Here is a 12,465-nt window from a genome sequence, read left to right on the forward strand (position 1 = left end):
CCAGAAATATACAATTATCATGCATCAAGAAGAGAGTTAGCTCCCCCTACTTCTTTTCCAGAATTCTTTTCTTGATTGAAGTTTGTTCCGAGAAACCTTCTAGAATCTTCACTCTAAAATTTCTTCCTACTCTTCTTTCTTTCTAATTCTTTCCCCACTCCTTTCTAACTTGAATTTTCTCTCCTTCTTGTGTAGAATTCTCTTCCCCTTTTGGCTATTTATAGACCAAAATTTTGGTCTCATCCTTTTTTTTTAATCATCATTTTAATCACCGAAAAATGTTTTGGTGTTTTGCTACTTCAATCACTGAAAGTCTCTTTGTTCATTGTTTTTAACAAAAAGGTATAAAAGAGTTTGAACCAATACCCTTGAAATCACCACAATTGTCTACCATTTGAGCTACCATATTTTTTTATTTAACTACAAAAATTATTAATATTACGATGTTTACCGATTGATATATATGCGGTAATGTACTACTTCTTGTTCACAAAAAGAAAGAAGTTCCCACCATGAAGACACATTTTTCTCTTCCAATAACTCTTTCAAAAAGTATAAAATAAAGAATGACATCTAGGATTAAATTAGAATACCCATAAAATTATAAATTAAAATAATAATTTATTGAATACTATCTTATCCTACTTTGGTTCTAAAACAAGTTATAAAATGAATTCTTTAATTTTAATTGATAATATGAAATATTGGAAACTACCATGCTTCTCCCGTAATATAGGAATTTTAATCAAATATGAATATATTTGGTAAACTTTTGAAACTTATCATAATATTATAAAAGAAAGAATCTATGTTCTGGTTATTGATAATGGAGCGTGACCTTTTCTTTTATGAGCAAGTAATTATATAATTACAAACAAAATACTTGTGCTTCAACTCAAGTATATGATATATATATATATATATATATATATATATATATATATATATATATATATATATATATATATATATATACATACATACACACACACAACATCACATTACAAATGGACTCTTAAAAACATGTTATAGTCAATCTCCCACACAAATCAAATTAAGCTTTAGCAACAAAGTCTTTTTTTTTTACAAAACCCTAACCCTATAGCTTTTAAGCTATGTTTATTCCAAACACGCCCTACACTTAAAAAGACAAAAATGACTTTCTATTTTCCAAGGTTGCACACTTACAACGTAAATTACCCTTAAATTCTCCTTTTTTATCACACTATTTAATAAGTCTTAACTTTGATCTGTTTTGAAAGGTTTTAATAAATTTTGAATATTTTAATCAAATATGATTTAGAGTAATTTTCTGGAAAATTAATTTTAAGTATATCTACAACTAGTATTTTAGCATCATTGTACAACGGCTATTTATATATTATTAAAATTATAGAAAATAAATAATTTTTTACTAATTACTGTTTACTAATTATACATCTATTCTTTTGTTTACGGCATCTATTTTTTTTTTATTATTATCAAATAAACTTTAAAAGTAATTCATATATTCTTGACTTGATAAAGATAACCACAATCACATATCAAATATGATTTAGAGTAATTTTCTGGAAAATTAATTTTAAGTATATCTACAACTAGTATTTTAGCATCATTGTACAACGGCTATTTATATATTATTAAAATTATAGAAAATAAATAATTTTTTACTAATTACTGTTTACTAATTATACATCTATTCTTTTGTTTACGGCATCTATTTTTTTTTTATTATTATCAAATAAACTTTAAAAGTAATTCATATATTCTTGACTTGATAAAGATAACCACAATCACATGTTTAATATGAATACCATATATCCAGGGATAAAATACATTTGTTTGAATTGAACTTTATTTAAATTTTAATTAAAAAAATTTTATAATTGTTTTAAATTAAAAAAAAATATTGTAATTAAACGAGCGATCCTGTTTAATCCATCTAAACATCTAAATTTAAATTTTTTTAGCTCATTAACTCAGTAAAGTAAGGTAAGTAGTAAAGTGACTAAGGCGTGATAAGCTGGGATAAATAATATGTTTTATTAGCTCTGAAATTTGAATTGAAAAACCAACCAACATAGATAAAATTAAAGCAATGATCTACGAATTATACTACTAGCATGCAAACAATAAAACATGACGGTTCTTGACAAAGTGTTATAGAACGCGTAATCTAGTAAAAAAGGGAAATGAAAAAGTGGAGCTTCATTGCAATGAAGCTGTTCCATTAAGTTCCTCAGGAAGCATTTCAGGGGAAACCAAGCTTTCAACATAATCCATAGGATAGATCCAACGTAAGTTGTCAGCCGGCTTTCTGTAAGACACTGTCTTTTCTTTCTGATTATAAATAATTGTTTGCACAACACAACCTTGAAATGAATTGTGAATGATGACGATGTCACGATCATTCTCAATCAGGCAAAGAGGTATAAAAATGCTATAACTACTAGAGAAATGTTGATTTCTTACTACTGAAACCCTCCATATGTGATAATCGTAATTGAAAGTCGTAGGTACTCGTCTGGTGTAAAATCCAAGCTCATGAAAAGATGTGTTCAACAAGATTGTCCAAGATCTTTCATTCCCAAACTCCTTCATCTGCCATATGCTTAGATGTTTTGAGTTGCGGTTATGAAGAAAAAGACTCAAACAACCATTCAAAACTCCAATAAGTGGAGCTTCATTGGAATGAAGCTGTTCACCAGGAAAGCAGAAATCTCCAACCAACACCCCATTAAGTTCGCGAGGAAGCAACATCTCTGTATACGTCTCAGTCTCAAGATCAAGCGAAACGATCGCCACTTCATCAAACGAAATATCACTGCCATCTTCGTCATAGTCCATATAATATATCCCTAACCAGTTAAGACTGTTGTTTATATATATTCCATCACCTTCCACCGTAGTAGTATCAGCAGGAAATTCTTCAATTTCTCTCCATGGAATCTCTTCTTTCATGCTTAAAATTAAAGTTCTAAAAGCTACATCTTCTTCGAAATTCTGAGGGGCAACTATTACAACCACTTTGTAGGTATGCGTTGAATTATCATAGCCAAACCCTAACATAGAAGGGTACTCTTTCTTGTCAAGATTTAACGGAGGATGCGGGTTATCATATATTTCTGAAATTGTGGCGGGGTTCCAAAAGTCAAACGTGATTAACTGTTCTTCCTCATTAGTCAAACAGACCAGGCCATTGCATGAACCAAGAACTCGATACTTTTTCCTCTCAGAATCAGATCCATGGTCAGTATCACAAGCATTGACGGGTTCTGAATCTTCTTCAATCAAAGAACTGATTGTTGAGGGAAACACATAACTATTAGTTTTATCTTCGTTTGAGTAACTTGACAAGAAACTTGTCCTTTTTCGTGAATTTTCAAGATGCTTTGCCACAAAACGAGGATTCGATATGAGACATCGAAAGTACTTGCTCACGCACATGAATCGCATTAGAGATTTCACTGGAAGCCATGACAGAATTTCCAGCAACATATCTTCACACAACATCTTTCCCTCCATCTGAAAGGTCAAAAATAATTACATCACACATATAATTTATAAAGTACAAATCTTTGTTTTAAAGAAAATTTTGAATATTTTTTATTCCATGTTAATATTTTAATAAAATATGAATTGATTTAACAAATTTCTTTTATCAAAATTACAACTTTTGAAAAAAAAAAACTAAGTATCTTAGTCTTATTCCTTGAAAATTTATAATCTGATTAACTTTTCTTCTATGAACTAACTTTTCTCCACAAAATCAATCTAATCTAATTCATAAATGATTCTCATCCTTCAAACAACGATCATATATATCTAATCACATAATAATTGTAGAAATCAAATAATTTTAAAAAAAAAATAGAAGGTATACAGAATATTCTAGCCTTTTACTTCTCCTTTACAGTTTGGATTTAAAGGTATAATACAAAAAGTTTTTGAACCAAAAAGAAGAAAACTTTATCCAACATATGAATCAAGATATTACCTTTATCTTTTTTATCCACTGAGAATCTTGGATGACCAAGTACGATGATTACTCAATCCTCACGAACACATAAAGGGCTTAAGCAAATAGTAAACAGATAAGGAAAAAAAACCTCAGAAAACTACTGTTCTCAATTGTCTATATGTTAGGTTAAACTTATATATAGAGAATGAAAACCAAACTTTCAATCACTTTAAAAACAAATTTAAATATACAATATTTAATCAGGTTATAACAAATTATGACATATCAAATCTAATTTAATAATTTATATATTTTTTGTATAACTTTTTGTAACTACTTGGTTGTTATTTTTCAATAAAACAATTCTATTTTTATTCAATTGAAATCATTGTTGTTATAGAATTAAATATAACGTTCTATTTATAAACATAATTGTTGACTAAAATATAATCGCAAAATTTTCTCATGATTTTCTTCAAATTTACTTATTTATGGCAGTTTTTCAAAAGCATATTGTGTGAATAAAAATGCGAAGACAGTAGAGAAGTATGAATTTATTAATTAAATCTTATTTAACCTGTTGAATTAATTTTATAAATTGTTAACCAGGGAAGATAGGTAGAGTTGATCACAAAGAACACTGCCATAACGGTTAGAAATAGGTCGACTTAAACATTTTTCTTACTCTGTATTTGTTAAAAAGGGTAAAATTAAATTTAAACTTATTACGTAATCAGATTATTAATTTAAACAGATAAATTATGATAATTAAAATTATACTTTTTATATTATCTTATTATATATATATATATATATATATATATATATATATATATATATATATATATATATATATATATATATATATATATATATTGGTGGCTTTATATATAACTATATTATATACAAAAGTAATAAATTATTTCTTTAAAAATTTCTATGTTCTTCAATAAAATTATTTTTATTCTTTATTTAAATTCACACGTTTTATAACGGCTACAAATAATGTTTTTAGCGTTTAAAATAATGATTTAATTACTTGAATCATTCAACTTCTGAGAGTTTGCTTTAAGTTAGTTTTGGTTTAAAAAAAATTTCAATTATGTCCTAATATTTTAAAAACTATTTTAATTAGGTTCTTTTTAAAAAAGATATACCAACGGCAAATCACAAGTTAAAATATGTGATTTTTTAAATTTATTGTAAAAATTGTTGTTTTCACTTGTGAATAGCCTGATGTGCCACGATGTAGAATGATTGATTATGTGTCTCATAATTGTTTACATATAATGATTTTATGTCTCCAATAAATTATTTTTTATCACTGTCACCGCTATTACTTTCACAAAAAAAAATCAAAAGTATATTAATTTTTTTCTAATAATCAAATAATTTTATTTGTAAATACGATATATTTTATTCCATTCTTAAATCTATTTTCTTTCTGTAAATTATTTAAGTAAATGCTATATTAATATTTTTATTAAAAATGACTTTTTAATATATTAAATTATTATGTATTATTAATACAGTTAATCATAACTTTAACTACTGAATTTACATTTATACCAATAATAAATTTGATCCAATTAAAGAAAAACCAAATTTATTATTTGTACAAATGATATTCATTAATTTATTTTTGTGAAAAAAACATAGATTAATAATATATTAGTTTTAAATATTTATTTTTACAAAAAAACATTTATATTTAATTAGTTTTAGGTTTAATTCATCCTTTGTTTCTAGTTTGGAGCTTTATGTTCAAAGTGGTCATACATTTCAAAAAGGTTCAGTAATGTACTATATGGTGTGGACGATCGGTACTATACGATGTGAACAATTGGTACTATACGATGTGGACGATCAACCGAAAGCTGCCAACACACTCAACAGGAAAGAGTCAATCGGGAAGTTAGCGACATTAATGGGTAATAAAGGTGAGTAATTCTTATATCACGCGAAAGACATTTATGGCTAATCAACAAGTGATATCAGGCAGATTATGCTGGATATAAGGAAGTTAGCTAATGATTAGGCACAAAATATGTTGCATTAAATGACATTTAATGACATTCAATGGGCTGGACAATTACAAAGCCTATAAATACCGAACCGATACACCAGGTAAAGTTTGATTTTTCTGAGATAATTTAAGACCATGAAAGACACCTCACTGACTTGAGAGCGTCGAAGTGTTTTCTTACAGGTCACCCCCCGCTGAACGGATCAGAGAAAGAGAGTAGAACCATTCGTCGTGCACTTTGGTAGAGAGGAGATACGTGGAGCAGCGACCTCGGACCCATATTAAACATAAATAAGTAATGACCCATATTTTGTAAAAAATAGTTCAAAGTTAATCCTTTTGGCTTACGACGTTAAAAACATAACGATGCAGTTTCCCATCTTGCCAAGAGTGGATAAGGTGTCCAGTTTTGTAATACGTGGTACGCTGAGGTCAATTATGATGTAAATTTTAAAAATGAAAATTAATGACATGGAAAAAGTTTGACATATGGTTAAATAAAATCGTGATTGTACCGTTTTGCTGCTAGTGAAATTGTTATTGTGTGTCATGACTTAATGATGTGTGCCCATCATCTACCTTTTCTTCACCTTCATCATCACCATAAACCTCCATTCTTTTAACACAGACATTATTACATCTCACTTGTACAAATAGAAAAACAACAACCCATTATTCCTTTTTTCATCCCGAACCCACAATCAACACATAATTCTAGCACCATCATTTTTCAAGTTCAACTCATACACAATAACACTCTCGAAAGCCACACGGTCATCATCCAAAATATCCATTCTCTTTCCCTTTCTCCTCTGTCCATTCTCGCATAGAGAGTACAAAAAATAAAGGGAGTCACCATTCCACCACGATCCAACACATTGAACGCTGCAATCACAAACCGATTAAAAGCCGGGAGCAAGGTAAGGAGAAATTCAAAATTGCAAGATAATGAACACCAAAACCTAAAACGCGAAATCAACCCAAGAAAAGGAAACTCAATTCGCAAACAAAGAAAAGAACCCCTGGTTCAAAATCCTAAAATGAAATCCTTAAAATTTGCAAGATTTGAAGCACAAGAAAAGGAAACCCCGAAACGCTGCAATCTGGAAACCCCGAAACGCTGCAATCTGAAATTCCCTCCTTGCGAAACACTCTCGAACTGGAACGAAAAAGGAGGATAAACCATATGTTGCGTATTCAAGTTGGATTTTCACAACACTGACCTGACCTATGTTGCGTTTTCAAGGAATCACCAAACCACTTTCAATTGAAGACCACTTTTACTAGATTCTTCAACCTAGAAATCGTGAATGGATTATAAGATAAGGGTAATTTCATTTAACCCCCAGTTAAACCTTGCTCACGTCATACAACTTTTTTTTTTTAATTTACACCTTCAAATATGTGCCACATATTGCAAAAATTGTATACATCATTCACTTTAGGCCACGGAGACAATTTCATCGTTATGTTTTTAACCTTGTAAGCTAAAAAGATCATTTTGAACCGTTTTTTATGAAATATGAGTCACTATTGACTTTTTTTTAAAAGGTAGATGACTTTGAACACAAAGCTCCAAACTAGGGCCAAATAATGAATTAAGCCTTAGTTTTATTATTGTAACAAAATATGAACTAATAATATATAATAATACCATTATAACATTTATACAAATGAAAAAAAGAATAAAAAAGATGTATATAGATACGTAAGAACAACAAATTTTACAAAAGAATAAAAATTTAAAAAATTTAAAAAACCACCTAATATGTGTATTTTTTTTGAGTGTGTGACGTATTTGTTTGATAATATATGAGATCATTAGTTTAAATTTTAAGTAACATGTTAACATTGTGGGCGTAGTTAGGAGGAAAGTTATGAGATGAACAGTCTTTGGAATTTGAACAGAAAAGCAACCACGTAAATAGCATTAAAGTAATGATACAATGTAAGAAAAAAAAAACAATTGTTCTTAAGAAACTGTTAAAGAACGCGTAATTTATGCAATAGGGGAAATCAAGCTTTCAACATAATCAAAAGGATAGATCCAAAGTAAGTTGCGAGTCACATTTCTGGAAGTCAGTACTGTGTTGTCTCTCATATTATAAACTATTGTTTGCTTCACGCACTCTTGAAATGAACTGTGAATGATGACGATGTCACGATCATTCTCAACCATGCACAGAGGCAGCAAGATGCTATATGGTTCGTCCATGTTAACTCCAAGATCTTCAAGAGATGTGTTCAGCAAAAGAGTCCAAGATCTTCGATTCCCAAACTCCTTCATCTGCCATATGCTGAAATCTTTTGTCTCGCGGTTATGAACAAAAACACTTAAACAACCACCCAAAACCCCAAATAATGGACCTTCATTGCAATGGACCTGCTCAAAGAAACAGCATAAATATCCTATGAACACACCATTATTAAGTTCTCGAGGAAGCAACATCTCTCTGTATGTCTCTGTCTCAAGATCAAGCGAAACAATCACCACGTCGTTCAATGTGAGAAAATCGTCCATATCATCATCAGAGTCATTATAAGTTGGTATCCCTAACCAGTTAAGAGTGTTGTTTAGGTATACTGCATCACCTTCCACTGAAGTAGATACAGTTGGAAAATCTTGAATTTCTCTCCAACCACGTTCGTCATTCGGGCTGCCAATTAAGGTTCTATAAGGAAGATTATCTACGGTATTCAGATTGCCAACTATTGCTACCACTTTGTAGCTATGCCTTGAGTTATCGTAGCCGAACCCTAACATGACAAGCTCGTCTATCTCAGCAAGTGTTAGGTTTCCAAATTCTTTTTTTGTTGCGGGGTTCCATAAGTTAAACATGATTCCATTTTCGTTCCATTTAGCCAAACAGACCAAGCCATTGCATGAACCAAGAACCCGATCCTTTTTCCAATGAGCTTTAGATCCATTGATAATATCACCATCAAAGAAGGATGTTGAATCTTCAATCAAATAACTGATCGGTGCGGGAACGACATAGGAAGTTTCACCTCCATTTCCGTAACCTAACAAGAAATTGGTGCTTTTGCGCGAGTTTTGAAGATGCATTCTCTCGAATCGTGGATCCAATATGAGAGATTGAAAGCTCTTGCTCACGCACATGAATCGCATTAGAGATTTTACTGGAAGCCTTGACAGAATTTCCCGCAACATATCTTCACACAACACACCTTCACACAATACAACATATTTGTTTCAGTTATCAGAAAGAGATACTGTGGTATTGTTTTGATTTAAAGGTATAATTTAGAATGTTTTTGAACCAAAAAGAAGAAAAACTTTGCGAAACATATGAATCGATGGATTACCTTCATCATTGTTTTCCATTACGAGAATCTTGGATGATCAACTGTGTCGATTACTCTCAATCCTCAGGAACACAGAAAGCAGAAAGGGTTTATGCAAATAGTAAAGAGATGAGGAAAAAAACTCGGAAACTACTTCTGTCAATTTTCTAGTGTGTCATATGTGAAGTGAAACTTCTTATATATAGAGAATGAAAACCCAAAGTCTCAATCAATTTTAAAACAAGTATAAGTGTATTTTATCTAATCAAATATGGTTATAGCAAATTATATCATATCAAAATCTAATTTAATCATTTATATCTTTTTTCATATCAAATTATATCTACTTTCTGTTATTTTTCAATAAAACAATTTTATTTTTATTCAATTGAAGGATTGAACATATATAGTACTATATTTTCTATTTATCTATACCTATATATAAAATTATTTCCTTCTTGGTGTTCACTTTTGTTTTCTTCATTTTTATCTTTCAAGTTACATATTTAAATTTAATTGATTTTTTAAAATTTAACTATTTTTATAAATTAAACAAATAAAAATCATCTACTAAATAAATAAAAGTCATTTACAAAATAAATAAAAACTATCTATTATTAAATTGTAAAAACAATTATATTTATTTTAAAAATTATAATTTCATTATTTTATCTTATCACATAAAAACAAATACATATTACATAATTAAAATAATTCTTAACTAAAAATTATAATCGCTAAAATATTCTTATGTTTTTCCTTATATATTTATTTATTTATGGTTATTTTTCAAAAACATATTGTGTGAATAAAAATCCGAAAACAACAGAAAGTTGTGAATTTATTAATTAAATCATATTTAACCTGTTCAATTAATTTTAAAAATAATTTTACGCATCTATGTACTAGTCATACATGGATGTTACCTACCTAATTTTCAAAATTTTACAACTAAGTGACTATACCCATCACAAAAAATTTGTTGACCACGGAAGATAGGTAGAGTTTGTCACGAAGAACACGGATTAGAAATACGTCGAATTAAAGAAGTTTTTTTTTACTTGGTTTTTGTCAAAAAAAAAGGTAAAATTCATTTTTAACTTATTATATAATCAGATTATCAGTTAAAACAAATAAATTATGATAATTAAAATTATACACTTTTATATTATTTATAAGATATACTTATTATTTGTTTATCTTGTTAGCTTATTAATAAATTGTTAAGCTTAAAAATGTTATTATAATAATTGTATGATATATAGTATAGACCAAATGATTAATATTTAAGACTGTTGAGTTTATCTGCTACATTAAAAATGGTCGACTAGGTTAAATGATTTTATTGATGTTGGACCATAATGAGGTCAACGTTAAAAATATTATTGGACCAATAATCCAACAGATAATAAAATAATAGTATAATGATTAAAAGATATTAATTAAAGATATCTGATTAAAATATTGATAGGCTGTTTATGAGTAACTAACAGAATATAAGGTAAGTTTGTTTTTATTTTATTGGATCTGTACTAGTTTAGGATCTATGGGATGACTTATAAATATAAGGTCAAGGTCAAAAGTCAAGTACGTTCTACTAGACCCCAAATACTCAATTGTGATAAACAATTAACTAAACTACGCCTAACTTGAGACCTTTTGCAGGTATCTTCCCCTGGTCAAGAGTGCAAGCGAGCGGAGCAGGTGACTCAAGTATTTGAAAGCAGGAAAGTCACATCAGAAAGGTAGTCTCTCAACCGTAAAAATATCCCTCCCGAAACATTTTGGCGCCGATCGAGAGAAACATAAGAAACCCAATGGTGACCACGAGAAACATAGAGGAGCAACAAAGCACAAGAGAAGTGATCAGAGACATGCAAGCACTGGTATTCGTCCATTCGGCCTTAAGAGTATTCAGCCATTCGGCCTCACAGGTGTTCGCCCACTTGGCCTCATAGGTATTTAGCCACTCGGCCTCATAGGTATTCGGCCATTCGGCCTCAATTACTCGGCCTTCCATGACCTTAGATACTTTAGCCAAATCTGGCATTAAGTCTTCAACCATTCAACCATTCAGCCATTTGGCCTCACAGTGTAGATGACAGGATCATGCACACAACTCACTTGGCCAATCGAGAGCTTATCGTTCGGGCCACCTCACAAAACCCAAGGAATGTTATCCGAAAAATCCTAGTCCAAACCAAGGTTATAAAAGTTCTCAGTGAACTGTCACTCTCGTTTAGAAAACCCAGGGAATGTTATCTGGAAAACTCCTGGTCCAAACCGAGGTGATAAAAGTTCTTGGCGAACTGTCACTCTCGTCTAGAAAACCTAGGGAATGTTATCCAAAAAAACTCCTGGTCCAAACCAAGGTGATAAAAGTTCTCAGTGAACTGTCACTCTCGTCTAGAAAACCCAGGGAATGTTATCCGAAAAACTCATGTTCCAAACCGAGGTGATAAAAGTTCTCAGCGAACTATCACTCTCGTATACAAAACTCAGGGATCGTTATCCGAAAAACTCCTGGTCTAAAACCAACAATGTCTCATTCAGAAAACCCAGGGAACGTTACCGAAAAACTCCTGGTCCAAACTGAGGTGATAAAAGTTCTTAGGGAACTGTCACTCTCGTATACAAACCTAAGGAACGTTATCTGAAAAAATCCTAGTCTAAAATCGAGTGGCAACGTCTCATCGACAAAACCCAGGGAATTTTGTCCAACAAACTCCAAGTCCTAAACCGAGCAGTGGGGAACGTTCTCAATGAACTCTCGCTCTCGACCAAGAAACGTAAGGATCATTTTCAATGAATTCCTAGTCTAAAACCGACCAATGAGGAACCTTCTTAGAATGTTATTACGATCACCTTCTTATGTAGTATTTTGCAGTTCACAAGATAGTAGAGCAGTTATAGCTCACCAGGGACACCTCTTAATATAAATATCTCATTTTGGGCTTCAAACGTCCAATCAAATAACAAGCGGTTTCGCTTGATTGGTCATCCAAGTTTATAGCTTAAACTAGCTTGTGCAGATAGCAGAATCCTAGGGTTTACCGCTCGGCCTAGTAAAAAGTTTCAAAGAGAACTTCTAGTGCCTCCGCTCAACATAGGAATAAGTTCCAAGAGAACTTTTATCACTCCCCGCTCGATTCAGCCTTGCTAGGTTCCAATA

At 30.7% G+C, this 12,465-nt stretch overlaps 2 protein-coding genes across 2 annotated transcripts; both read right to left on the reverse strand.

Annotated features, from left to right (window-relative positions):
* Positions 1-2,208: 2,208 nt before the first annotated feature.
* On the reverse strand, positions 2,209-3,525 carry LOC124831717 (F-box/kelch-repeat protein At3g23880-like). The gene has a single exon (XM_047305794.1). The coding sequence runs from the start codon at positions 3,523-3,525 to the stop codon at positions 2,209-2,211; it is 1,317 nt and encodes a 438-aa protein (XP_047161750.1).
* Positions 3,526-7,986: 4,461 nt separating this feature from the next.
* Positions 7,987-9,108, reverse strand: LOC148202189 (F-box/kelch-repeat protein At3g23880-like). The gene has a single exon (XM_088109549.1). The coding sequence runs from the start codon at positions 9,106-9,108 to the stop codon at positions 7,987-7,989; it is 1,122 nt and encodes a 373-aa protein (XP_087965675.1).
* Between the last annotated feature and the right edge of the window lie 3,357 nt (positions 9,109-12,465).

Source organism: Vigna umbellata, chromosome 3, assembly GCF_029865625.1.
Source record: "Vigna umbellata cultivar VRB3 chromosome 3, Vumbellata_1.0, whole genome shotgun sequence".
Classification (NCBI taxonomy): Eukaryota; Viridiplantae; Streptophyta; class Magnoliopsida; order Fabales; family Fabaceae; genus Vigna; species Vigna umbellata.

Coding starts and splice junctions, on each gene's coding strand:
- LOC124831717 (XM_047305794.1), bottom strand. CDS start 3,525: ATGGAGGGAAAGATGTTGTGTGAAGATATGTTGCTGGAAATTCTGTCA.
- LOC148202189 (XM_088109549.1), bottom strand. CDS start 9,108: ATGTGCGTGAGCAAGAGCTTTCAATCTCTCATATTGGATCCACGATTC.